Raw genomic sequence first — 24,945 nt, forward strand, 5'->3', positions numbered from 1 at the left:
ATTTTTTCCATCTAACGGGTTCCATCTTACTAAGGTCAGGGACAATTCTGTGTGGCATTGTGAAATTATTAACAGGAACATTAGGGGTAACCGAAACAATTTCTCGGTTGACATTAGAATCGTCAGAATTTCCGGATGGGTTTGTCATTGTTTAAAAAGAATAAAACAGTAGACAAAAACAAAGATCAGAGAAGTTCGCTAACTGATTTAGATTGAAAGAAAATGAACTTAGCTGATCCGAAACAACCCTTAATCGAGACGCCGTGTAAGACACTGCCCTAAATCAGTTAGACCCCCACACAGGTGCTCCTTGGGTTCCGTGGTCACCGATTCCAGGGTTAACGCCTCCTTCCGCACAATGTTGCACACCAAGGACGGAAGCGGGAACTGTTCTCAGTATTGATAGTATAGAAAAGACGAAATAGAGAAGAAGAAGTTTGTAGTTTTCTGTGTGTGTAAAACTGAGGAGGAAGAGGATTTATATAGTAGCCAAGAGGCCAGTAGCAAAAAGGGGCCCCACCCCACCCCGCACGTGTCACGTGTCACGTGTCACGTGTCACGTGTCACGAGCCGAGCCGGACGGCAGCGGCGGCGCGCGCGTGGGGAGACTATAGTCTACCCACTATAGTCTAGTTAACTCTAGTTAACTCTCTTCCATATATAAATACAACACTCCCCCACTATTCTTCCAATGTGGGATAAGTGTTGTTTTACTTAAGCTTTGGAGCAAACAAAACTCCAACAAGAGTCACTGCCTCTAAAATTATTTAGAGGCACGACCGTGGTGGCGATCTGCAGGTGCCTGTAGTCCCCCAAGGATTTAATTTACTCAAATATGTACCTTTATGGCTTTATAGTATTTAAATACACTTGTATAATGTGTTAATACTCCTTACGTCCTATTCGCTCGTTTATGTTTTTCCTATTTTTTACAGCTGTCTTTGTTATTCAATAAATTTATCACTGCATATGCACAAGCTTAGCGAGTTTCGTTGTACAAGTGAGGAATGCATTCTTTGTAATACTGGTGTTGTTGTGGTAAGGGTTGTTAGATGTTATTAGCCTTTTCTCTACGAATTCTAACTCCTCAGCCTCGCAAGGGCTAATTGCTAGCACCATAATAGAAGATGTTTCTTCTAGCCTTTTATAATTCCTTGTTCGCATAGTGTTTTCGGGTAAATGTGATGATTTCTTCATAGTAAAATTATGGCATGGAATCAGGCGCGGAATTAGGCTATTTTTACTAGGGCTATAGCCCTAAATGAATTGATAAATAAAATTCAGTGCACAAATATTGTATGGCCAAATTGTAGTTAAATAAAATAAAATGTATACAACCTCGAGATAGATAGATAGAGGTAGGTTGGTATTTGAATAAAAATCAAACAAAACTTTGTCATCAATGGGAGTCGATCCCCAGCCTTCTTGGTAGGTGACCAAGATAGCTACCTCTATGCTACAAGTAACCACATTTCCTACATTTTTACGTAAAGATAATTAACCACAAAGATAAATTAACCACATTTTTATGGAAAAGTATACTACCGAGTACATTTTATTTTATTTAGCCTAAAAATTGGACAAAATACACACAAAAAACTTACCTTGCGAGTGTCCCAAAACCGGAAAACTCGTACATGGATATGCACGGTTTGAATTTTTTTTTTTAACCAATACACTTCAATAGTCTGTAAATCTAGCCCTAAATAGATTTTATTCCCGGCTCCATCCTGTATGGAATATGAACCCTATGCATTTCCATATAGTAAGATTACCATGTGTTGTTGCTTGTGTCAATGTTAGAATATATGAGAATATCTCGGAGTATATATTTAGTCAATCGTGTATTATTGTGCACGATTATGTATCAGTTATTTAGAGGAAGTATTTCCTTGTATTTAGGCTAGAATATATGTTTCATATCTTTTGTAAATTGTATTTATACCCATCTCATTATGAATGATAAGCAAGCATTATCTTCCTATCTTCTTTCATGGTATCAGCTTCCTAGGGTACAAATCGATCCTAAAATCGCTTCCGCCTCAACCCTAGACACCGTGCTCTACCACGGCTTCTCCTATCCTTTCCCCTGACCTCTCGTCAAATACAAAAATGCCGGATACAAAGTCCTCCTTTCATCCGGCCCTCGCCGTTTCCAACATCAAGAATCATGTCACCGTTACCCTTGGGATGGACAATGATCAATATCCCTTATGGGTCGCTCTCTTTACGAACCACGCCAAGTCTAACCGCGTGCTTCACCACATCGTTGATCCCAAATCAGGCAAACCCAAACTGCCTGTCACCGATGAGGAAAAAGAGATGTGGGAGACTCTTGATGCAACGGTGCTCCAATGGATTTACGCCACGGTTTCTACGGATCTCCTTGAAACGATCGTCGAAGCCGACACCACCGCAAAGGACTGTTGGGGTCGCATCCGCGACATTTTTCAAGACAGTCAACATTCCCGGGCTGTTACTCTCGAACAAGAGTTCCCCCATACGGCTATGGCGGATTTCCCTAACGCCTCGGCTTATTGCCAACGATTGAAAAGTCTATCCGACCAACTTAAAAATGTTGGTTCTCTGGTTACCAACAATCATCTGGTATTGCAATTGGTATCAGGCCTCACTGAAGCCTACCAAAACGTCGGAACAATTATCCGACAACGCAACCCCTTACCTCTCTTTCATCAAGCCCGCTCGATCCTTGAAGAAGCAGGATTAGCCAAACTGGCTGCCACAGGATCCTCTTCCTTGGCCATGTATGCCAAGCATGCCGACACAGGTGAGTCTTCTTCCATTCGTGGTCGTCCTCCGAACCCACCAAATCAAAATCAGAATGGGAAAGGAGGGAAGAACAACAAGAAGAAAGGCGGCGGTTATAAAGGCAATAAGGGGAAATCGGCTCAAACAGGGAATAACAATTCCGGGGGTGCTGCTACTGCTGCCCTGAATTCGGCTCCTGCTGGACCATGGCAAGGTCACGGATATGGAGGCTGGCCTTGGGGACCGTGGGGATATCCACCATGCCCGTACCCTACCACTCCTTGGACACGCCCTTCTAGGTCGCAGTATACACCTCGGCCTCAAGCATACTCCGCTGAACATCCGCCTTCTCAAACGGATATTGAAGCAGCCATGTATACGCTTGGAATGCAGCCGCCGGACCCAAACTGGTTTATGGATACGGGAGCCACTTCGCATATGACGTCAAACGCAGGTATTCTCTCGTCTTATTTTAATTCTAGCATTAAAAACGGTATAATTGTTGGAAATGGAAATTCTATCCCGATTAGTGGTTATGGGCATACCAAATTACCGAACCCGAATCCCCCTTTAGTCCTTAAAAATGTGCTACATGTACCAGCCATTGTCAAAAAACCTCATTTCAGTACGTAAATTCACAACCGATAACTCGGTCACACTCGAATTTGATCCGTTTGGTTTTTGTGTGAAGGACTATCTGACGGGGACGCATCTCATGAGGTGTAATAGTCGGGGCGAGCTTTATCCCATCACAACCACACACTCGAGTAGTCGGCCAGCAGCCTATACCGCACTTGCATCGTCGTTGTGGCATAATAGACTTGGTCATCCCGGTCATCCTATTTTTAATGTTTTACGTACTCGTAATTTAATTCCTTGTAGTTTGCCTAATAAGAATCATGTTTGTCATTCTTGTTCCCTTGGGAAAATTATTAAACAGCCTTTTGTAGCCTCCACATCTCGGACAAATTTACCTTTTGATATCGTTCATTGTGATCTTTGGACCTCACCCGTCCTTAGTTCCTCGGGTCACCGGTATTATCTTATTTTATTAGACGATTTCACGCAATTTATTTGGACTTTTCCCATTGCGAAAAAGTCGCAAGTGTATTCTATTATTGCTCGATTTCGTCAATTAATTAAAACCCAATTTGAACGCGAGATCAAAAATTTTCAGTGTGACAACGGGAAAGAATTTGAAAATACTCCCATCTGGGAATTATGTGCCAAACACAGCTCAAATCTTCGCTTGTCCTGTCCATATACCTCTTGTTGGACCTTTAGTCCTAATTAATTGTTTTGATAATGACAGTAATGATTTGAATGTGGACTTAATATATAAACATATGCGTGTAATTGTGTGCTTAAGTTTTACTTTAGAAAGGAACAATTACAATGACGCAAGCTTGAAGTTTGGACCAAGGAGGTACAACTTCAAATATACTTGATCGATGTTTTCAAGCGAGATCAAGATTGGAAATCAACCACGAGACTCAAGATGAGAGACTTGTGAAGAGACGATTCGTGTACTGAAGATCTACTGAAGATTAGTTAGTATAGGTCGTCATCCGGTAATGGTTTTACTTTGTTTGATTTAAGGGTTAGTGAAGTTATGACCTAATAGACATAACTTCATTGCTAGACAAAAATGATGCGTTAATTTTTGGAAATTATATTTTTAATGGTTTATAAAAATAAGAGAGTATTTATTTTGGTTGGAATTAATTAATTAGAATTTAAGTTAAATAAACTATTGGTTTGTAATACGATATTTATATCGTCATGCAACCTAGGGCGTTAACTAAATTCTATCTCGATTTGTTGCGGGCTAAAGAAGCAAGTAATGGACCGATGGAGGCCTAGAGGCCGGCCAAACCCTAGTGGCCGAACCCTAGGTGGGCCGAACACTAGGAGGCCGAAACCCTAGGGTGGCCGAATCCCTAGGGAGGCCAAACTCCCTTCTTTTGCTTCTTACTTGTTCATCAAGTCATTTGTTTCCAGAACATTCCTATGCCCTAATTCCAGAACATTCCAAACCCTAATCCTCTCTACTATAAATACTCTCATTCATTCAACATTAATTGTTGACACACACATCTACAAATTTCAAAGAGAGAAAAATATTTTAAGCAAAAATCATTTGAGCTTTAATTCTTATTTTCATATTTTCTTATACAAAAATCACGCATCAAATTTGTCAATCACTCGAAGGAAAATCGTTATAGGATATTAAATACACAAGGATAGTATACTCACTCGCATAACGTGAGATTAGTATTTGTCGTTGTATTTTTCTTATTAACGTAAGAGCAACCTAGACCTAGAGTATTAGCAATACTCAATCTGAGTTATAATCATATAGTTGATTATATGAGTGGATTGGTAATTTTTGTAATCCGGAGAAAGGTACTAAAAATTATTAATCGAGAATAGTGGACGTAGGTTTCGACTTGTGAAACTGAACCACTTCAAAATCCTGTGTGTCTCTCTTTCTCTCTCTCTTTATTATTGTTATTTCGATTTTGCACTTATTGTTAATAATTTAATTAGTTGATTTTAATCAATAAAATCAAGTAATTAATTTATATCATATATTTCAAAAAGTGGTCATCGTTTTAATACTCAATTCACCCCCCCCTCTTTCGTATTCGATCAATAGACTCCACAATTGGTATCAGAGCCTCGTGCTCTTGATAGCCTAACAGCTAGAGTTGATCATTTTTTTGTAGTCTATTTATCGTCTTTTCCGCTGCATTTATTCTTTATCAAATGGATTCCAAACACCTAAAGTGTCCTATATTCAATGGGAAGAACTATGGTTTATGGAAAAATATGATGACCCACTTCATTAAGGGAAACGACTGGGAGTGTTGGTTAATTATCAAGAATGGTCCTAATAAGATCTTACTTGTAACCAGTAATGGCACTACCGTCGAAAAGAAAGAAGAAGACTATATTGAGGCGGATTATAAAAAGGCTGAGAAGAATTCAAAGGCAATAAGCTTATTGAAAAACGGTATGATTGCCATTGAATTCGATCGTTTCTCAACCAGTTCATCTGCCAAGGAAATATGGGATGGTCTAGAATTAGCCTATGAGGGAACCACTGTTGTCAAAAAGCAACGTATGGCATTGTTAATGCGAAAATACGAGCTGTTTGCCATGGAGCAAAACGAGTCAGTTGATAGCATGTCCTCTCGCTTTTCTAGCATCATCAATGAGCTAAAGAATTTAGGGAAAACTTTTGACTCCGAGGAAATTGCTAGAAAAATACTCAGAAGTATGTCTCGCAGATGGAGACATAAAGTATCTGTCATAGAATAATGTAAGGACCTAACTTCATTATCCTATCAGGAGCTACTCGGAACCTTAATGGCTCACGAGATTACTCTTAATCAGGATGAGGAGGAAGTTGGCACAAGCAAAAAGATGGCCTTACAAGCTGAGTCTAGCAAGATTAATGATTCTTCAGATATTGAAGATGAAACCGTTTTGTTTGTTAAACGTTTTAAGAAAAAGGCTTTCTTTCAAAATCAAAATAAAACAAATAACAAATCAAAACAAACTCCCAAGAAAAATTTTGAGTCAAAAGGGTCTTTCTCTAATCGTGGATGCTTCAAATGTGGTGAAAATGATCACATGATCAAAGATTGCCCTACATGGAAGAAAATTAAAGACAAAAATCTACGTGACAAAACAAAGAAGGAATTCAGGCAAGTTATGATGGCATATTGTTGGGGAGACTTGGACTTTGAAGATGGCGAATCCGAAGATGAAGAAGAAACTGCCAACGTTTGTCTAAGTAACGTCAGTCTTGACCTATTCTCCGAAAGCGACAATGAAAGCAATGCTTCAAATGCTTTGAGAAATGTCTTGTTGGAAATTCGATTCGGTTTCGAGAGGATGAAGAGGTAAATTATCTTGACCTTAAAAAGCGTGTTAGGAAACTTTCTAAGGATAATTTACTTAAGTGTTGTGAACATTCCCTTGATCATTGTCATGAACAAAGTCTAGAGTTAAAAGACCTTAAGGAACAGATTTTGGATATTCTTTGAGGAAAACCAACTTCAAAGCCAACGCCAAAAGCTCAAATCTAAAGTTATGGCTGCTCCAAATGATAACTTCGGACATGACAAATCTTTGAGAAGAACGCTCTTGAATCAAAAGTTAAGGCTAGTGATGCCATAACTTCAGAGCTCAAACTTAACATTAAGAATCTTCAAGCTAAAGTTACGGCTAGTGATGCCATAACTTCAGAGCTTAAACTCAACATTAAGCATCTTCAAGCTAAAGTTACAGCTAGTGATTCTATAACTTCTGAGCTGAAGAAAGTCAATGAGATTTTAAAAGATGAGCTTAATGGCAAAGACAGTGTGGTTTCCGAACACAAGAGAGAAATTGTATTTCTCTCTAAGCAATTGGATGAAACTAGTAATAGCATGTCCAAACTTAAGGAACAACATGAAATTGAGAAACGTGTCTTAAATGAACGTTTTGATAAATTTCGTGATAACTTTGAGAAAGGTAGCTCTTCCAAGGATTCAAATGAAGATCATTCAAAATGTGAAAAAGAAATTGAGTCCTTGAAAGAATTACTTTTACATGCTCGAAAAGTTCATGATAAGTGGGAAGGAAGCACAAAGGTTTTAAACTTCCTTACTGAACAATCCGATAACAACATGAAGATGGGACTTGGTCATGAATGCTATAGTCGTAGAGACCATGATAAATGCAAATCAAATCCTTCAAAAATGATTTCGAAAAAGAAAATACGTTAATCTTCCGTAATACTTGATTTGCAATTACTTTGGGCTCTCTTGGACATATTCAAGTCAATTGTGTCAAACTTGCTTGGGATAAGAAAAAGAATGTTGAAACTGTTAAGACTTGTGATTTCATAGTAGAAGATGATGTCTCTACTATAGATGAACCCAACGACAATGAAGAACGCAATAATGAGTTTAGATGGACTTATGATATGGCTTTTGATTACTCATCTATTCCTTCAAAATCAACCAAAATGAATGAGAATCGAAAGCATACATTCAAGCCCAAAGTTCAAAACCCTAAACCTAGAGCGTCTCATGAAGGTACTAGACCTAGAGCTACTTTTGTTAGAGCAAAACCTAAAGTACCTTATGTTCCGATTGTTAGACAACAACCAAGACAACCCAATGTCAAAGCCAAAAGAATAATAAGACAAGTATGGGTTAGAAAGGATCAAATATATAGAATTACTAACCATAAAGGACCCAACTTAGCTTGGGTACCTAAAAGTTGTATTTGATTCATTTGCGGGAAGAAGTGAAAGAAAATAATCTATGGTATCTCAGGTGGATGCTCGAGACACATGACAGAGACAAATCTTTTTCTTTCACTAGAGCCCTTCTTTGGTGGCAAGGTTACCTTTGGAGATAACAAGAAGGGTATGATTATTGGAGTAGGAAAAATTGGAATTTCAACCTCTCACTCAATCGATAAAGTATATCTGGTAAGTGGTCTCAAACATAATTTACTTAGTATTTCTCAATTATGTGACAAAGGAAATAGAGTTGTTTTTCATGCCGATGTTTGTCGTATCATAATTGAAGGTACTAGTAATGTTTTACTTGAGGGTCACCGTATGAGGAATGTGTATATGATTGACTTAAATGCCGTCAATACAAATTCCTTTACGTGTATGAAAGTAACTTCCGATGAGTCTTGCTTGTGGCACAAGAGGTTTGCACACGTTAGTCCAACTATTTTAAAGAAACTTAAGTCCATGGATTTAGTTGAAGGCTTGCCCTCAATTAATTTCGAGCAAGAGACAATGTGTGACTCATGTGCCCGCTGCAAACATGTTAGATCCTCTTTTAAACCTAAGAGAATAGTTAGCACTAAACGACCACTTGAGATGGTACACATGGATTTATGTGGACCTATGAGAGTTAGAAGCCGTGGTGGTTCAAAATATGTATTTGTTCTAGTCGATGATTACTCAAGGTACGTCTGGCCAATCTTTCTTTCTTCTAAAGATGAAACTTTCGATGAATTTGTGGTATTAATGAAGCTTGCCCAAAATAGATATGATAATAAGCTTATTTCGATTCGGACGGATCACGGCACGGAATTTGATAATCAATTATTTATAGAATATTGTAGGGAAAATGGTGTGGGGCATAACTTCTCCGCACCACGTACCCCACAACAAAATGGTGTCGTGGAACGTATGAATCGAACCCTAGAGGATATGGCTCGTACTATGCTTCTGTGTAGTGGCCTTCCTAGAAGCTTTTGGGCGAGAAGTCGTTAGTACCGCATGCTATGTGCATAATAGAGCTATGATCCGACCTGTTTTGAAAAAGACTCCCTATGAACTTTTAAGAGGGAGAAAACCCAATATATCACATCTCCGTTGCTTTGGGAGCAAATGTTTTGTTCATAATAATGGAAAAGAAAATTTAGGAAAATTTGACCCCCGAAGTGATGAAGCTGTTTTTCTGGGATATTCGGATCATAGTAAAGCTTACAAAGTGTTCAATAAAAGAACCTTGCGCATAGAAGAAAATGTTCATGTTCGCTTTGACGAAGATAATGTGTTTGATAAAGCTGAACAGGAAGAAGAGGATCCAGATGAGCCCGATTTCTTTCTAGCAAGAAATGAGCCTTTAAATGAAGAAGAAGATATTCAAGGTATCAATGATGAACTAGAAAATTCTGCAAACAATCCTAAGAGAAGTGATGAGCCCATAGTTAATGATACTATCGACCCTTCCTTGGATAAAGAAAGAGATCTTGAAGTTATACCTAATGATGTTGTAACTTCCGATCCAAATCATGATATTTCTAATGAAGTTAGTGATGCTTCAAGAAAATCCCGAGTCCAACTCCGGGGGAACAAATCATGATTCTTCGTCTACAGATGATGCTAGTCCATCAAATGATAATGAGCCTAGAGTTCTCAAAAAGTGGAAACATCAAAGCTCCCACCCTTTGGACAAAATCCTAGGGGATCTAGAGCAAGGCATTAAAACTAGAAGGTCCTTGAATAATTTCTGCTCGTTCTTTTCGTTTCTATCGACCATTGAACCTACCAATATTAAAGAAGCTCTTGCTGAACCTGATTGGATAACCGCTATGCAAGATGAGCTTCAACAATTCGAACGCAATAAGGTATGGCACTTAGTGCCACGACCTAGTGATCGAACTGTTATTGGTACTAGATGGGTGTTTAGAAACAAATTGGACGATACAGGACTTATTACAAGAAACAAGGCACGACTAGTTGTCCAAGGCTACAATCAACAGGAAGGGATCGATTATGACGAGACCTTTGCACCTGTAGCGAGACTTGAGGCTATACGTCTCATTATTGCCTTTGCTGCTCATAAAGGAATGAAACTGTTCCAAATGGACGTTAAGACAGCATTTCTTAATGGTTATTTGGAGGAAGAAGCCTATGTAGAACAACCTCCTGGATTTTTAGATAGCAAGTTTCAAAACCATGTCTATAAATTAGACAAAGCTCTATATGGTTTGAAACAAGCTCCAAGGGCATGGTATGACAGATTATCCAAGTTTTTGTTACAAAATAATTTTACAAGAGGATCTGTCGATAAAACCTTGTTCCTAAAATCCGAGGGTTCAAATTTACTTGTTGTGCAAATTTATGTAGACGATATTATATTCGGTTCTACTAATGAAAAATTGTGCAAGTATTTTTCTGATCTAATGACTTCTGAGTTTCAAATGAGCATGATGGGAGAACTGAAGTACTTTTTAGGTTTACAAATTCAACAAACAAAGGATGGTATAAAGATACACCAACAGAAATATATCAAGGAACTAATCCGAAAGTTCGGTATGGAAAATGCAAAATCATACGATACACCTATGGTACCTGAAAAGAAGATGACTATAGATGAACATGGTAAGTGTGTCGATGAGACTACATATCGAGGTATGATTGGTTCACTTTTATATTTAATCGCAAGTCGTCCGATATAATGTTTAGTGTATGTGTCTGTGCGCGATTTCAATCGTGCCCTAAAGAATCACATATGATTGCAGTTAAACGTATCTTGAGATATTTAATTGGTACATCTAATTTATATTTATGGTATCCACTTGAGTGTAATTTCGATCTAGTAGGATATTCAGATGCAGATTATGCAGGATGCTCTTTAGATAGGAAAAGCACTTCTGGGTATGCAACGTTTGTTGGACCTTGTATTATCACATGGGGATCGAAGAAATAAAATTCAGTTGCAATGTCTACTGCTGAAGCCGAGTATGTATCTGCGGGACTGGTATGTTCTCAATTACTTTGGTTAAAGCAACAACTATGTGATTATGGTATAAATGTAGGTCGTATGCCTATTATGTGTGACAATACGAGTGCTATAGTAATTTCTAAGAACCCTGCCCAGCACTCGAGGACCAAATATATAGATATTCGACACCATTTTCTACGGGATCATGTAGAGAAAGGCAACATTTCACTTAAATTTTGTAGTACTGAAAGGCAATGGGCTGATATCTTGACTAAGGCATTAGCTAGAAAACGCTTTGAGTTATTGAGACTTGAGATTGGTTTAATTAGTGATAATTAAATCCGTCATAATTATGTCCGGGAACTGAATGACGCTAGGAAGATAAGATTGTACGATTGTGTCCGTATATTTTTGTTGCAAGTTTAATTATGTTAAATAATATTTATTTTACGTGTTATATCTTGCTTATGTGTATGATAGTATTTTATATTCTGCATAATCACACTTCCTTACAAAAATCGACAAAATCTACAATAAACTGCCTTAATATAATAAAGATACTTCTATCTTATTATATTCCTACACAAATCCTACCTAAACTCCATCTTAAGATTTTCTTTCCTAATCTTATATCAAATAGGAGATAATGCCAAAAACAAAAACAAAAAAAGGGGAAGTGCGAAAAAAAAAAAAAAAAAAAAAAAAAAAAAAAAAAAAAAAAAAAAAGTGCCGTGAAAAAAAAAGGCGCGAAACAAAAAAAAAAAAAAAAAAAAAAAAAAAAAAAAAAAAAAAAGGAAAGATGCCGAAAAAAAAAAAGGCATTAAAGAAATAAGGAAATTGGTATTATTCTCTATCTTTTAGGAATGCTATTCTTACCTAAACTCAAATTCCTTATGCTATATATACCCCCTTAATCTCACCATAATTCTCATCAATTATAATCCTCTAAACCCTAATTACCTCTACTACTATCTTTTATTTTCATAATGACTAATCAACCTACAACCCGTTTTCAATCAAAGAAACATGTTGTTATTAGAAAGAAGGTAAGCCAATCACCACCTCGCACTCGCTCCACCTCACCGACCGAACCCCCTCGCTCCCCACGGTCCTTTGCCGACCAACCCTCCAACCTCACCAAGCGAAGAAAATTGTTCAAGGGTAAGGGAAAGATGGTTTCGGAAATTGAGGTAAGTTCAAAGACTGAGAACTATAAACTTCAAGATGGTTCTTCACGTATCCTTTACGCACAGCATATGGATGATTACACCAACAACGGACTAAATAATCTTAGACTAACTCAAGGAGAAAGAAGAGATGTCAATCAAGTTGCTCAATATCGCATTCACGCAGGACGAGTATATTCGATTGATTGGTTAAAGAAATACAAAGCACTTGGGTTTTTCAGAAATTTTCTCAAAGATCAAGGATGGGAAAATATTGTTGCTGTAAGTGGTCCTGTCTTTCCTATTGAGGTATATCAATTTTATGCTTCTGTTCATCTTAAGGAAGGAAATTTATTTCTGTGTGGTCAATGAGACTTCCATAAAAGTCTCACCTGGTGATTTCTGCGACTTGGCTCGAGTTCCTGAAGGAGGAACTGAGATCAATCCAAGCGTAGAATGGGGAGGTGTGTCACCTGAAAAAAGGTTGATAGTGAAACGGTATTTCAAACAAGATGCAACTTAAATGCGAGACTATCTTGACTGCAAAGTTGTCGCCTAAATTGAGGTTCTTTTTGAACTTTCTTTGGAATACTATTGTTCCTTGAAAAGAAGGTAGAGATAAATTCGGGGCACATGAGATGATTATTATGAAGGCTTGGCTTGAAGGAGAAAAGGTTAGTCTACCCTTGCTTGTGTTTCATAAAATTATACAAGCTAGTGTAACGGCTAAGATGGATGATTTTGCTTCCACTTTAAGTTTGCCTTATGGGAATTGGATATCTCGAATTTTGGAGAAGAAAGGAGTAATTGGGAAGCAGAGTTATGGAGTTATCACTAATGACGAGATGAGCGATCTTTATTTATCTTATATGAAGCTCGTTATTAATGGCAACGAATTAGGTTTTGAGACAAAAGGAGAAAAGGGAGAAAAAGAAGGAAAAAGCAATGTGAGTTTTGATATGTTGGATTCTAAGATGGATTCAAACTTTACTTCTATTCTTGGACGGATTAATGAACAAGACAAGAAATTGGAAGAATTGTTTGACCTAATTAAAAAGGAAAGGATAATTGATACTAGTGGACCAAGTGAAGTTAGCCCGGCTCACCTCAAGACCGTGTTGTCACGGTTTGAAACACGACTCGACAGTGTTTTTAAGGCCGCCGTACGAACTCACTCGAGTCCTGTTCAAATAAAGGAAGGTATGGCTAGTTTGGTTAAGTTTGGTGATGATCTTTTGCAATCTGGGAAGGAGATGAGGTCTGAGATGCAAACTATATATGAAGCAGTTAAAGCAATGACTTTGAGGATTGGTAACTTCGATACTCGATTAACCGCTCAAGCTGCACTTCTCGACCATTGTCATGCACGACTCGAAGACTTGGAATACCGCACCCGACCACGGTCCAACCCGCCAAGCCCGCGATACCCTTGACCTTCTTGCCCTAGTCCATTCACCTTAGCCTTATCTTTTTAATTCCTTTGCTCACAATAAAAATCCATTCTTATGGATATTAGCTTTTTCAATTCCGCATTATTCCTTGTGTGATTTCAGTTTATATTATTATTATGCTAATTAAGAACTAGATTACGTTTAATATAATATGTTTTTCATGATTAATTCTTGTCTCATAATATATTATTCTGGTCGTTTTATGTTTGTTCTTATCTTTTCAATGATGCCAAGAGGGGGAATTGTTTTTATGATTTGCGACCGTCTCACAGTTAATTCTCTCATGGCGTTCTATAGTTATAACTTTGAAGAGATTATTAGTTTCTACGCTCAATTGTTCTATAATTTGGGAAGTATTATGTTGAGGGGGAACTAGACTTAGACACAAATCATAGGAGACTTGTCATCATCAAAAAGGAGGAATTTGTTGGACCTTTAGTCCTAATTAATTGTTTTGATAATGACAGTAATGATTTGTATGTGGACTTAATATATAAACATATGCGTGTAATTGTGTGCTTAAGTTTTACTTTAGAAAGGAACAATTACAATGACGCAAGCTTGAAGTTTGGACCAAGGAGGTACAACTTCAAATATACTTGATCGATGTTTTCAAGCGAGATCAAGATTGGAAATCAACCACGAGACTCAAGATGAGAGACTTGTGAAGAGACGATTCGTGTACTGAAGATCTACTGAAGATTAGTTAGTATAGGTCGTCATCCGGTAATGGTTTTACTTTGTTTGATTTAAAGGTTAGTGAAGTTATGACCTAATAGACATAACTTCATTGCTAGACAAAAAAGATGCGTTAATTTTTGGAAAATATATTTTTAATGGTTTATAAAAATAAGAGAGTATTTATTTTGGTTGGAATTAATTAATTAGAATTTAAGTTAAATAAACTATTGGTTTGTAATACGATATTTATATCGTCATGCAACCTAGGGCATTAACTAAATTCTATCTCGATTTGTTGCGGGCTAAAGAAGCAAGTAATGGACCGATGGAGGCCTAGAGGCCGGCCAAACCCTAGTGGCCGAACCCTAGGTGGGCCGAACACTAGGAGGCCGAAACCCTAGGGTGGCTGAATCCCTAGGGAGGCCAAACTCCCTTCTTTTGCTTCTTACTTGTTCATCAAGTCATTTGTTTCCAGAACATTCCTATGCCCTAATTCCAGAACATTCCAAACCCTAATCCTCTCTACTATAAATATTCTCATTCATTCAACATTAATTGTTAACACACACATCTACAAATTTCAAAGAGAGAAAAATATTTTAAGCAAAAATCATTTGAGCTTTAATTCTTATTTTCATATTTGCTTATACAAAAATCACGCATCAAATTTGTCAATCACTCGAAGAAAAATCGTTATAGGATATTAAATACACAAGGATAGTATACTCACTCGCATAACGTGAGATTAGTATTTGTCTTTGTATTTTTCTTATTAACGTAAGAGCAACCTAGAGTATTTAGCAATACTCAATCTGAGTTATAATCATATAGTTGATTATACGAGTGGATTGGTAATTTTTGTAATCCGGAGAAAGGTACTAAAAATTATTAATCGAGAATAGTGGACGTAGGTTTCGACTTGTGAAACTGAACCACTTCAAAATCCTGTGTGTCTCTCTTTCTCTCTCTCTTTATTATTGTTATTTCGATTTTGCACTTATTGTTAATAATTTAATTAGTTGATTTTAATCAATAAAATCAAGTAATTAATTTATATCATATATTTCGAAAAAGCGGTCATCGTTTTAATACTCAATTCACCCCCCCCCCCCCCCCTCTTTCGTATTCGATCAATAGACTCCACACCTCTCCTCAAAACGGTAAAGCAGAACGAAAAATTCGATCTATAAATAACATGGTTCGCACTTTATTAGTTCATGCATCCGTCCCACCAACGATGTGGCCTCACGCCCTACAAATGACTACGTACTTACTTAATATCATTCCCAATAAACAAATAGAATTTCAAACTCCCCTTCAATTACTCTACTTTCGAAACCCGTCTTATGTCAATTTACGAGTTTTCGGATGTCTTTGTTATCCCCTTTTTCCATCGACAAGAGTAAATAAACTACAAGCCCGGTCCACTCCTTGTATTTTTCTCGGATACCCCGATCATCACCGCGGATACAAATGTTATAATCTCCACACTAAGAAAATAATAATATGTCGTCATGTAATTTTCGATGAAAATCGACTTCCCTTTGCTGAGTCTAAACCCTCTGCAACACCCATATATGATTTCTTAGATAAGATTGTTTCCCCTTATGTTCTTCGCCAATACCAATCGGCTCCGACACCACCAGACCCTCAAACACCTACCACGGTAAACCAAGCCTCTCCTAGCCCAACTATCGTTTCTCCCATTGCCTCGGCCTCACCCGACCCGAGTTCAGACCCTACACCAGCCCCTGCCCAACCATCTACCCAACCGAATAACCCACATGTCCCTCTTCCCATTGCATCAAAAGCTGTCACGCGAGCTGACCACGGAATACGGAAACCAAAACCAATTTTCGATCTTAACACAACAGTTTCCATCTCCCCTATACCAAAAACTCCCGTGTCTGCCCTTAATGTTGCTAATTGGAAGATTGCCATGGATGACGAATTTAATGCTCTTATTAGTAATAAGACTTGGGAATTAGTCCCCTGTCCGTCTAATGTGAATATTATTCGTTCAATGTGGATTTTTCGACATAAGTTTAAATCTGATGGTTCCTTTGAGAGGCACAAAGCTCGTCTTGTAGGTGACGGAAAAACTCAACAGGTTGGCATTGATTGTGGAGAAACCTTTAGTCTTGTGGTAAAACCGGCTACAATCCGTACTGTTTTGAGTATTGCTCTGTCCCATCGGTGGAACATCCATCAATTGGACGTTAAAAATGCATTTCTCCACGGCGACCTTCATGAGACGGTCTATATGCATCAACCTATAGGCTATCGCGACTCTCGTTTTCCCAATCATGTGTGTCTTCTTCGCAAGTCTCTTTATGGCCTCAAACAAGCTCCCGCGCATGGTATAAGCGATTTGCCGATTTTGTCACCACTATTGGTTTTCGTCATAGCAAATGTGATCATTCTTTGTTTATCTACAATGATGGTAAGTCTATTGCCTATCTTCTCCTGTATGTAGATGACATAATTTTGACTGCTTCCTCGGACACTTTGCGTCGCTCCCTCATGGCCCGTCTAGGTTCCGAATTTGCAATGAAGGATCTCGGGTTGTTGCATTATTTTTTGGGCATCTCCGTTTCTCGCCGTGGTACAGGTTTGTTTCTCTCTCAATCCAAATATGCCACTGAAATAATTGAGAGAGGTGGCATGACTATGTGCAAAGCCACATCCACTCCCATTGACACTAAACCAAAGCTTAGTTCTCATGCTGATCATCCTTGCACGGACCCGTCCCTATATCGCAGCCTAGCTGGGGCACTTCAGTACCTCACTTTTACGCGCCCGGATATATCCTACGCGGTTCAACAAGTTTGCTTGTTCATGCACAATCCCATGGACGTCCATATGAACGCTTTAAAACGTGTCATCAGGTACATTAAGGGGACGGTCGAATATGGCATTTGGCTCGGCCACTCCCCACCTTCTTCTCTTACATCCTATACGGATGCGGATTGGGCCGGTTGTCCGGACACTCGGCGATCAACAAGCGGATATTGCGTTTTCCTCGGTGACAATCTCATTTCCTGGGCCTCGAAACGACAGCCCACTTTGTCTCGTTCCAGTGCCGAAGCAGAGTATCGGGGTGTTGCAAATGTAGTCTTGGAATCCTGTTGGCTCCATAATTTATTGGTTGAACTTCATCATCCTCTTTCAAAAGCTACGATTGTGCATTGTGATAACATTAGTGCTATTTATTTAGCTGGGAATCCGGTTCAACATCAAAGGACTAAGCACATCGAGCTTGACATCCACTTTGTTCGTGAAAAAGTAGCTCGCGGTGAAGTCCGTGTTCATCATGTTCCGTCGCGCTATCAAATCGCGGACATCTTTACTAAAGGGCTGCCTCTTGTTCTCTTTGATGATTTCCGTCACAGTCTCAACGTCCGCCTTCCTCCCGATTCGACTGCGGGGGTGTGTTAGAATATATGAGAATATCTCGGAGTATATATTTAGTCAATCGTGTATTATTGTGCACGATTATGTATCAGTTATTTAGAGGAAGTATTTCCTTGTATTTAGGCTAGAATATATCTTTCATATCTTTTGTAAATTGTATTTAAACCCATCTCATTATGAATGATAAGCAAGCATTATCTTCCTATCTTCTTTCAGTCAACAATTCCTTATCATAGTAAATTGGCGGGATTTCGACTCCCTTACGTTTTTTCTCAAATAGGGTTTTTCGCATCGATAATTGTATTCGTATCACTTTGCATCCTCTAATCAAAATTGCTCGCAAGACTCTTAGCAAGATCATTTTAATCCACACATATATTAAAACTTATTATTAGGTAATTTTTACCAAAAAAATACCGTCTGCATCCGAGGAATAAATTCTTAAAGGTTTTACTCTCAAGGTTAGTTTATTAAGCACAATTGATGTATTGACTATCACTTTCTCAAATTATATTCAGGAATAAAATGTAGGAAATGTGGTTATTTGTGAATGTGTGATTATATCCGATGTATTACCTCGAACCTCATTAGTTTTTGAGCTTATGTGTATTTTTTCTAAGCTTTTTAAAGTTTATAAGTTATATTTTAACATTTTATCACTAAACTCAAATTTAACTAAGCTTATATGTAATGTTTTTGAGTTATATTGTAAATTTTTGAGCTTAATGTCTAATTGAATAAACTGAGAAACTCTATACTCCCTCCGTACTGTACAAATGGTAACATGGTAAACAATGGGGTTTTTAAGAAAAGAGGGTAAAAGAAGTGGCAAAGAGGGAAGAAAATAAGTGGGGTATGTAATTGTGGGTTTAATTGTGAGTTGTTAGGTGGGGTATGTAGTGACATTTTATGTAAATATCAAATGGTATAAGGATAATTTGGTAATGTTGTTGGCCAAATAAGGAATGTTATCATTGGTGTAGTACGGCCGTATTAGGTAAGTGTTACCATTGGTCTGGTATGGAGGGAGTATTAAAACTCAGAAACTGTAAAAAAAAACTCGAAAATTTTATTGTAATGCTGAAAAACTAAGCAATTGGTGGTAATACATCGAATGTATAATCCACTTACTGTTATTGTTGCTAACTATTATGAGAAAATATCGGTTAAGTTCCAATTGTATATAGTCCTACAAATTACCAACAATGAGATGATGAAGAAAGTATCTTATAGTTCATGCATACATGATAACCCTCCTTTTTAGCATTGTATTCGTACCCGAATCTCCTTATCATTCATGGTTTCACAAACTGAAATAGTAAATTACTCTATGGTATACAAATATATGATTCGCGGATTATAAAAGGTATAATGTAGACCAGATATATTAATCCCCCAAATTTTTCTTAAAAGGAATATGTATATCAGATTTGTTGAAATATTATACTGTATATGTTAACTATTAAATTCAAGAAGGAAAAGTTTCATAAATGTATTTTGTGTTATTGATATTCTTTCGTGGTTCTAACTATTACAATTACGATGTATATATAATACTACAGAATGAAGTTCTCTTAATATCGGTAACCGAATATATTATATGCTATAAAATCACAACATTATTCTCTACAATATATCACAATATCGTATTTCCTGATTATGAATATGTCGATATCTCGACATATCCCAATATTTCGTAACATTAACATATAGTTTGAAATCACTGGGATTATTGGTATTTAAGAAGAATGACATTAAAGCCTTAACCAGAGATGCAATATTGATAATAAGCTATGATGGCAAACGATATGAATGTGTTGATTGTTACAATTATATTGTTTCTGAACGTTTCAATAAGTAAAAGCACACAATTTGGAGGTTCAAAAGGAATTCTCAAAACCATAAAGGTATCATTTTTTACCTTGAAATATTTAACGGTTTAATATTACTGACTATCTTAATATCTTATACGAATACTTTCTCCATTTCAACCAACGAAAAAAAGGAACATGCATTTACTAATTATCAGAAAAGTGATAGGACATAAAACAGAACATTAGATAATCTTTTTTCACATAATATTGTTGTATTAATGAACTTTTAATTAGGGATGAATTTAATCAAAAAAGAATACGTATTTAATAATTCCTCGGTCACCTCCTCTTTCTAGTCGATCCCATTCGAGCACATACACCTTACTACTTAAGTAATTATTGTATTAATGAATTTTTAATTAGGGATGAATTTAATCAACTAATTAGATGATGATATGTAATCTTCTTGCAGAGTGATGTTGATATAATAGATTGTGTGGACATTTATAAGCAACCTGCTTTTTCACATCCGTCTTTAGTAAATCATACTATACAGGTTCGCAATCTGTACCCTACATATTTAATTAATATTCCCTCTATTTTCCTTTTTATATTGCGTAATTATATACTTCCTCTGTTTCATTTTTAATATATGAGTACATTTTTGATGTGGTTTCGCAGCTTGAACCAAGTTTTGATACAAGTAGATTGACATCCAAAGGCGGTCAAGTTGGGGTTCAACAGTCATGGCATGAATATGGTGAATGTCCGAAAGGTTCAATTCCTATTGTAAGAAAAATGGGCACTCAAAGGAAACTAGCACCTTTTTCATTACATGATCCTCAATATCAGCATCAGGTTATAATTCTAAATTTCAAACAAATTGTTGATATCGTAATATAATCCGTAATTAAGAAATAATAATTTACTACTTTCAGTTTATTTTGAATGTCTTCATTCGATTCGGGTGAAGAGTTAATGTATAGGTCCACATACCTGGTGCTAAACTACTTGAAAAGGTAGCTGAAACCTGAAAAAGTAGCTGAAAATTGAAAAAGCTAACTAAAATCTGAAAAGCTAACTGATAAGGTATAAAATGGTAAAATAACGTAAAATGATATGAAAATTATTTTAATATTATAGAATAAAGGGGTATAAAATGGAAAATAAGTCATTTCAGTTACCTGATTTCTTAAATGCTACCCGATGTAGCATTTTATTTCAGGTACCTTATTTGACCAAATAAGTTACTTGCCAAACACTTGCAAAAAAATCAGGTAGCTGAAAATTTAGTCAAATAAGCTACCTGAAGTGTCGTGCCAAACGAAGACTTTAATAAATACGTAGTAGTATGGTACGAGTAGTTTGTAGTAAATAAAATGATTGAGACGGTGAAGTAATTTGTAATTTGTATTTGATGACATTGTGTACTATATATAATAAAGTACGCTGCGGTAAGAGTTGAGAAACAAGGAAGAATACATGGAGGACATGCAAATATTAACAATTGGAGCCCTTTCGTGAATCCTGATGGTGGAAGCATATCACAATTATGGATTGCTTCTGGTGATGAGAACGATCTTAATACTATCGAAGTCGGTTGGCAGGTAAACTTCTTCAGACCTCAACTCTGCACATAATTGGCCCTTCTTCCACCGGTTCTATATGTACAATCGTTGATAGTACAATGTCGTTCGTTCAATTTGATTAACCCGACTTGAACTGAAAGAGTTTGGTAAACAATATTGCAGGTGAATCCAAGTACCGGTTCAAGCAGACCTAGAATATTTATCTACTGGACTGTAAGTGAATTTCTTGTCTAATCGTGCAGTAATATAACTAGTTTAGATCCCGCGCAATAAATGCGCGGTATTTATAGAGTTTTACTTTTATATTACTTAATAATGCTAAATTAATACCTCACTAATTTTTCATATTTCATATTATTATATTTTGATATGAGAAAAAAAAATTGAACTGTAGAATTATTCAAGAAAACTGAGTAAAATTGAACTACAAAATAATAGTGGTATCTAATTAATTGTTCATTTTCTCGTTATTGTATATTTTTTTGAGAAAAAAAAATTAAAACTGAAAATTAGTCAAAGAGAATTGAGTAACGTACTGAAATGTATTTTTTAAAAACTATGTTTTATACCACAAAGCTAATGACTCCAATTTATTAATTCTCTCATTTGTTTTTGTCATGTAAGTAATCAAAAAGATTTATATTTTGTTTATACATAGTATGAGTCAAGTCATTCTCAAATTATAGCATCAATAAAAGATCTAATAGTTTATAGCTTTTTATTATTTATATTTTAATTAAAATACTATAGTTTAGTATTTAGTGAAAATTATAAAATTTGATGAAAAGTTAATATTTAATGAAAAAAATTATATAATGAAATACATTGTAATTATTAATTAATTTATTTACTGAATAAAATTAAATTATCAATAGTTTCCTTATTTATAAAGATGTTTTTTGGAGGGAAAATTTTGGAGTTCACCTATTCATTTTCCTTTAGTAAATAGGGGATTAAATTAAGTACGAATTACTCCGTATTTATGACATACTAATACTTGTATCCAAATTAACGGATAACCTAACGGATTGTAGATTGACGCTTACAAAACCACGGGTTGCTATAACCTTGATTGTCCGGGTTTTGTACAAACGAGCCAGAAAGTACCCGTTAATGCATTATTAGCGAACATCTCCGTCTATGGTGGAGTACAATTTGATGTCTCTTACGATGTCAGAAAGGTAAATATATATGCCATCTTATTCTTTTATATTTGAGTTCTTATTTCAATTGTCAAGTCTTACATGTTACGGACCTTCCTTTGATGCGTAGGACAAAAACACGGGAAATTGGTGGTTTACCGTGAACGGAATAGCACTAGGATATTGGCCATCAAAAATATTCACAAGAATGTCTGAGAGTGCAGACATTATAGTATGGGGTGGCGAGGTTGTTGACAAAGTGGAAGCCATTAACAAGTCTCCTACCCAAATGGGAAACGGTCATTTTCCTCGTGAAAGTTATACAAAATCGAGTTATATTCGTGAGATTAAGTACGTTAATCCTTCTGGTAATGATGTTTATCTTGGCATGAACGAGTTTCAACACCAAGTTAGCGACAAATCGTGCTATGATTTAACGATTGAGAAACGACAGGAACTTTATGTGTTTTATGGAGGTCCCGGTTGTCAAAAATGATCTAGTGTATTTGTATTATTCAAGTTGAAGTGTATTACGAGTACTTCTTTAATCGTGTGTCCTAAGAGTTGTAAAATCCAAAGTTTCACATGTGAGGGTTGTCTGTCCCACATTGATAAAAGAGGAGAAGAATTCTCAATTTATAAGGCAATGAGCTACTCCCTCTATTGTCAATTGGTTTTAGAGTGGAACCCTTTGCTTTAATAAAAGTATATGATGAAACAACTGTTTGTAACAACTTACAAATGCCAGATAAAATTTGTTATTCAGTCATACGTCAATCAAGTACTGTTAAGTTATAGTTCTTTCACAATTACTAATTTATTGAGTTAGACATAAACATCGCTATCTAATACTAGTAAAGCGGTAAGCAAGCAAAACTCATTGGCATCAAAATCGCCTCATGGCTCCCTTTAGGCAAAAAGATGGTGTAAAAGGACAGGCAAGCTAATGGAGACGAAAGAACAAAAGAAGTACCTTAGCATCAAACACAGCGCGTGTGCCTTTGAAAGACGGATGACAACAGGAAGAAGAAGCAATTGAATTGAATTTATTGACTAAAACAAACGATACAATCTCTTGGTTTATATACAACAAAGAGAATAACTACTTGCCTAATATCACTACAAGAAAAACGCGGGTTACTGACGGCCCTACCGACGGAAAAAGAGCGATCGAAAACACGGGCACGAATTCTTGGATGTGTGACGGAAATTCCGTCAAAAGTTTTTCGACGGATATCCCGTCAAGATCTATCTATGGCGCGTTGACAAGTCAAAGCGCGCAAAAAAATCGCGACGGATATTCCGTCGAGAATCTTTTAATACTTTGGAAAATCCGTCAATGGTCTTTGCACGTTAAATTGGATCACAAATTTGGAAATCAATTTTGCCTCATCGATTGAATATCCGTCGCTTTTTAAAAAACCGACGGAATATCCGTCACTTGGTCAATTATTAGTTGGTGGTAGTGTGTGACAGGGTGTCACAATAATTGACGTCTCGACGGATATTCCGTCGATTTTTTGAAAAACCTGACGGATATTCCGTCAGGAGGTTTACTTTAACTGACGTGTACAGTCCTTGCATTATTTTTCTGATAAAGTGAGCAGTGACGGATTTTCCGTCAGGATTTCAATTTAACTGACGGAATTTCCGTCAGTGGTTTCTATTAACTGAAACACGCGAAGAGATCCTCCTTCACTTTACTAAAATTCCCCCAAATCAATTAAAATCGCCTTAACCCCTTACCTCCTTAAAACCCGACACCACCACCACCCTCCTCCACTTCCGGCGCCACCACCACCACCACCAACACCACCACGCCGTCGCCATCACTATAAGGTAATTAACTTTATCTTTTTTTTCTATTTCCTTTATCTTTTTCCTTCTCCTTCATCCTTTTCCTTCTCCTTTTCTTATTTATCTTTTTTTTTTTTTTGTTAATAGTAGGCCGCCGCCTCCGCCAGCCGCCGCCGTCAGCCGCCGCCGCCCTACGCCGCCGCCGCCAGCCGCCCCAGCCGCCACTGCACTTCCTTTTTCATTTTTTTTTGTCAAGTTAATTAGGTATTACTCCTTTTAATTAGTTTAATTAATTTAGATTATTAGTTATTGTTTTAATCCGTCAGAGGTTTCTATCGACGGTTATTCCGTCGAAATTGTGAAAAACTCGACGGATATTACTCTTTTTAATTTTTTTAATTAGTTTAATTAATTTAGATTATTAGTTATTGTTTTAATTGTTGTTGAAAAAGGGTTGGCGTTGATGCATGTTGACTTAGGATAGAAGCCAATGTTGTGACGTATGTATGTTGTTAATGTATGTTGTTAATTTAGATTATTAGTTATAATTTTTTTTTTTTTAATGTATGCATGTTGAGTTAAAATAGATATTTAATTTTATTATTAAAAATTAGATTATTGTTAAATGTTAATTAGAATAAATATGAATTAGACTAGATATGTAAAATGAAAAGTAAATCATGTTAGTTTTTGTTAATTGAAAAAGTAGTCATTGTTGTATGTTTTGTTTTTAATATTGTTAAAATTATTGTTCATATTGACCTAGTACCCGTTCAAAAATTACTCACTAGGAGTAATTTTTGAATAGTCCCCGTTTTGGGACTGTCTTTGTACGTTTTAAGTCACTTAGGTAGTAAACATGTGCTT

The 24,945-nt window shown here is 36.6% G+C and overlaps 1 protein-coding gene across 1 annotated transcript; it reads left to right on the plus strand.

Moving 5' to 3' along the window:
• Window positions 1-2,112: 2,112 nt before the first annotated feature.
• On the plus strand, window positions 2,113-3,402 carry LOC141607309 (uncharacterized). Its single transcript, XM_074426664.1, has one exon. It carries the CDS (start codon window positions 2,113-2,115, stop codon window positions 3,400-3,402), a length of 1,290 nt encoding a protein of 429 aa, XP_074282765.1.
• The last annotated feature ends 21,543 nt before the right edge of the window (window positions 3,403-24,945 follow it).

Source organism: Silene latifolia, chromosome 10 (assembly GCF_048544455.1).
Source record: "Silene latifolia isolate original U9 population chromosome 10, ASM4854445v1, whole genome shotgun sequence".
Classification (NCBI taxonomy): domain Eukaryota; kingdom Viridiplantae; phylum Streptophyta; class Magnoliopsida; order Caryophyllales; family Caryophyllaceae; genus Silene; species Silene latifolia.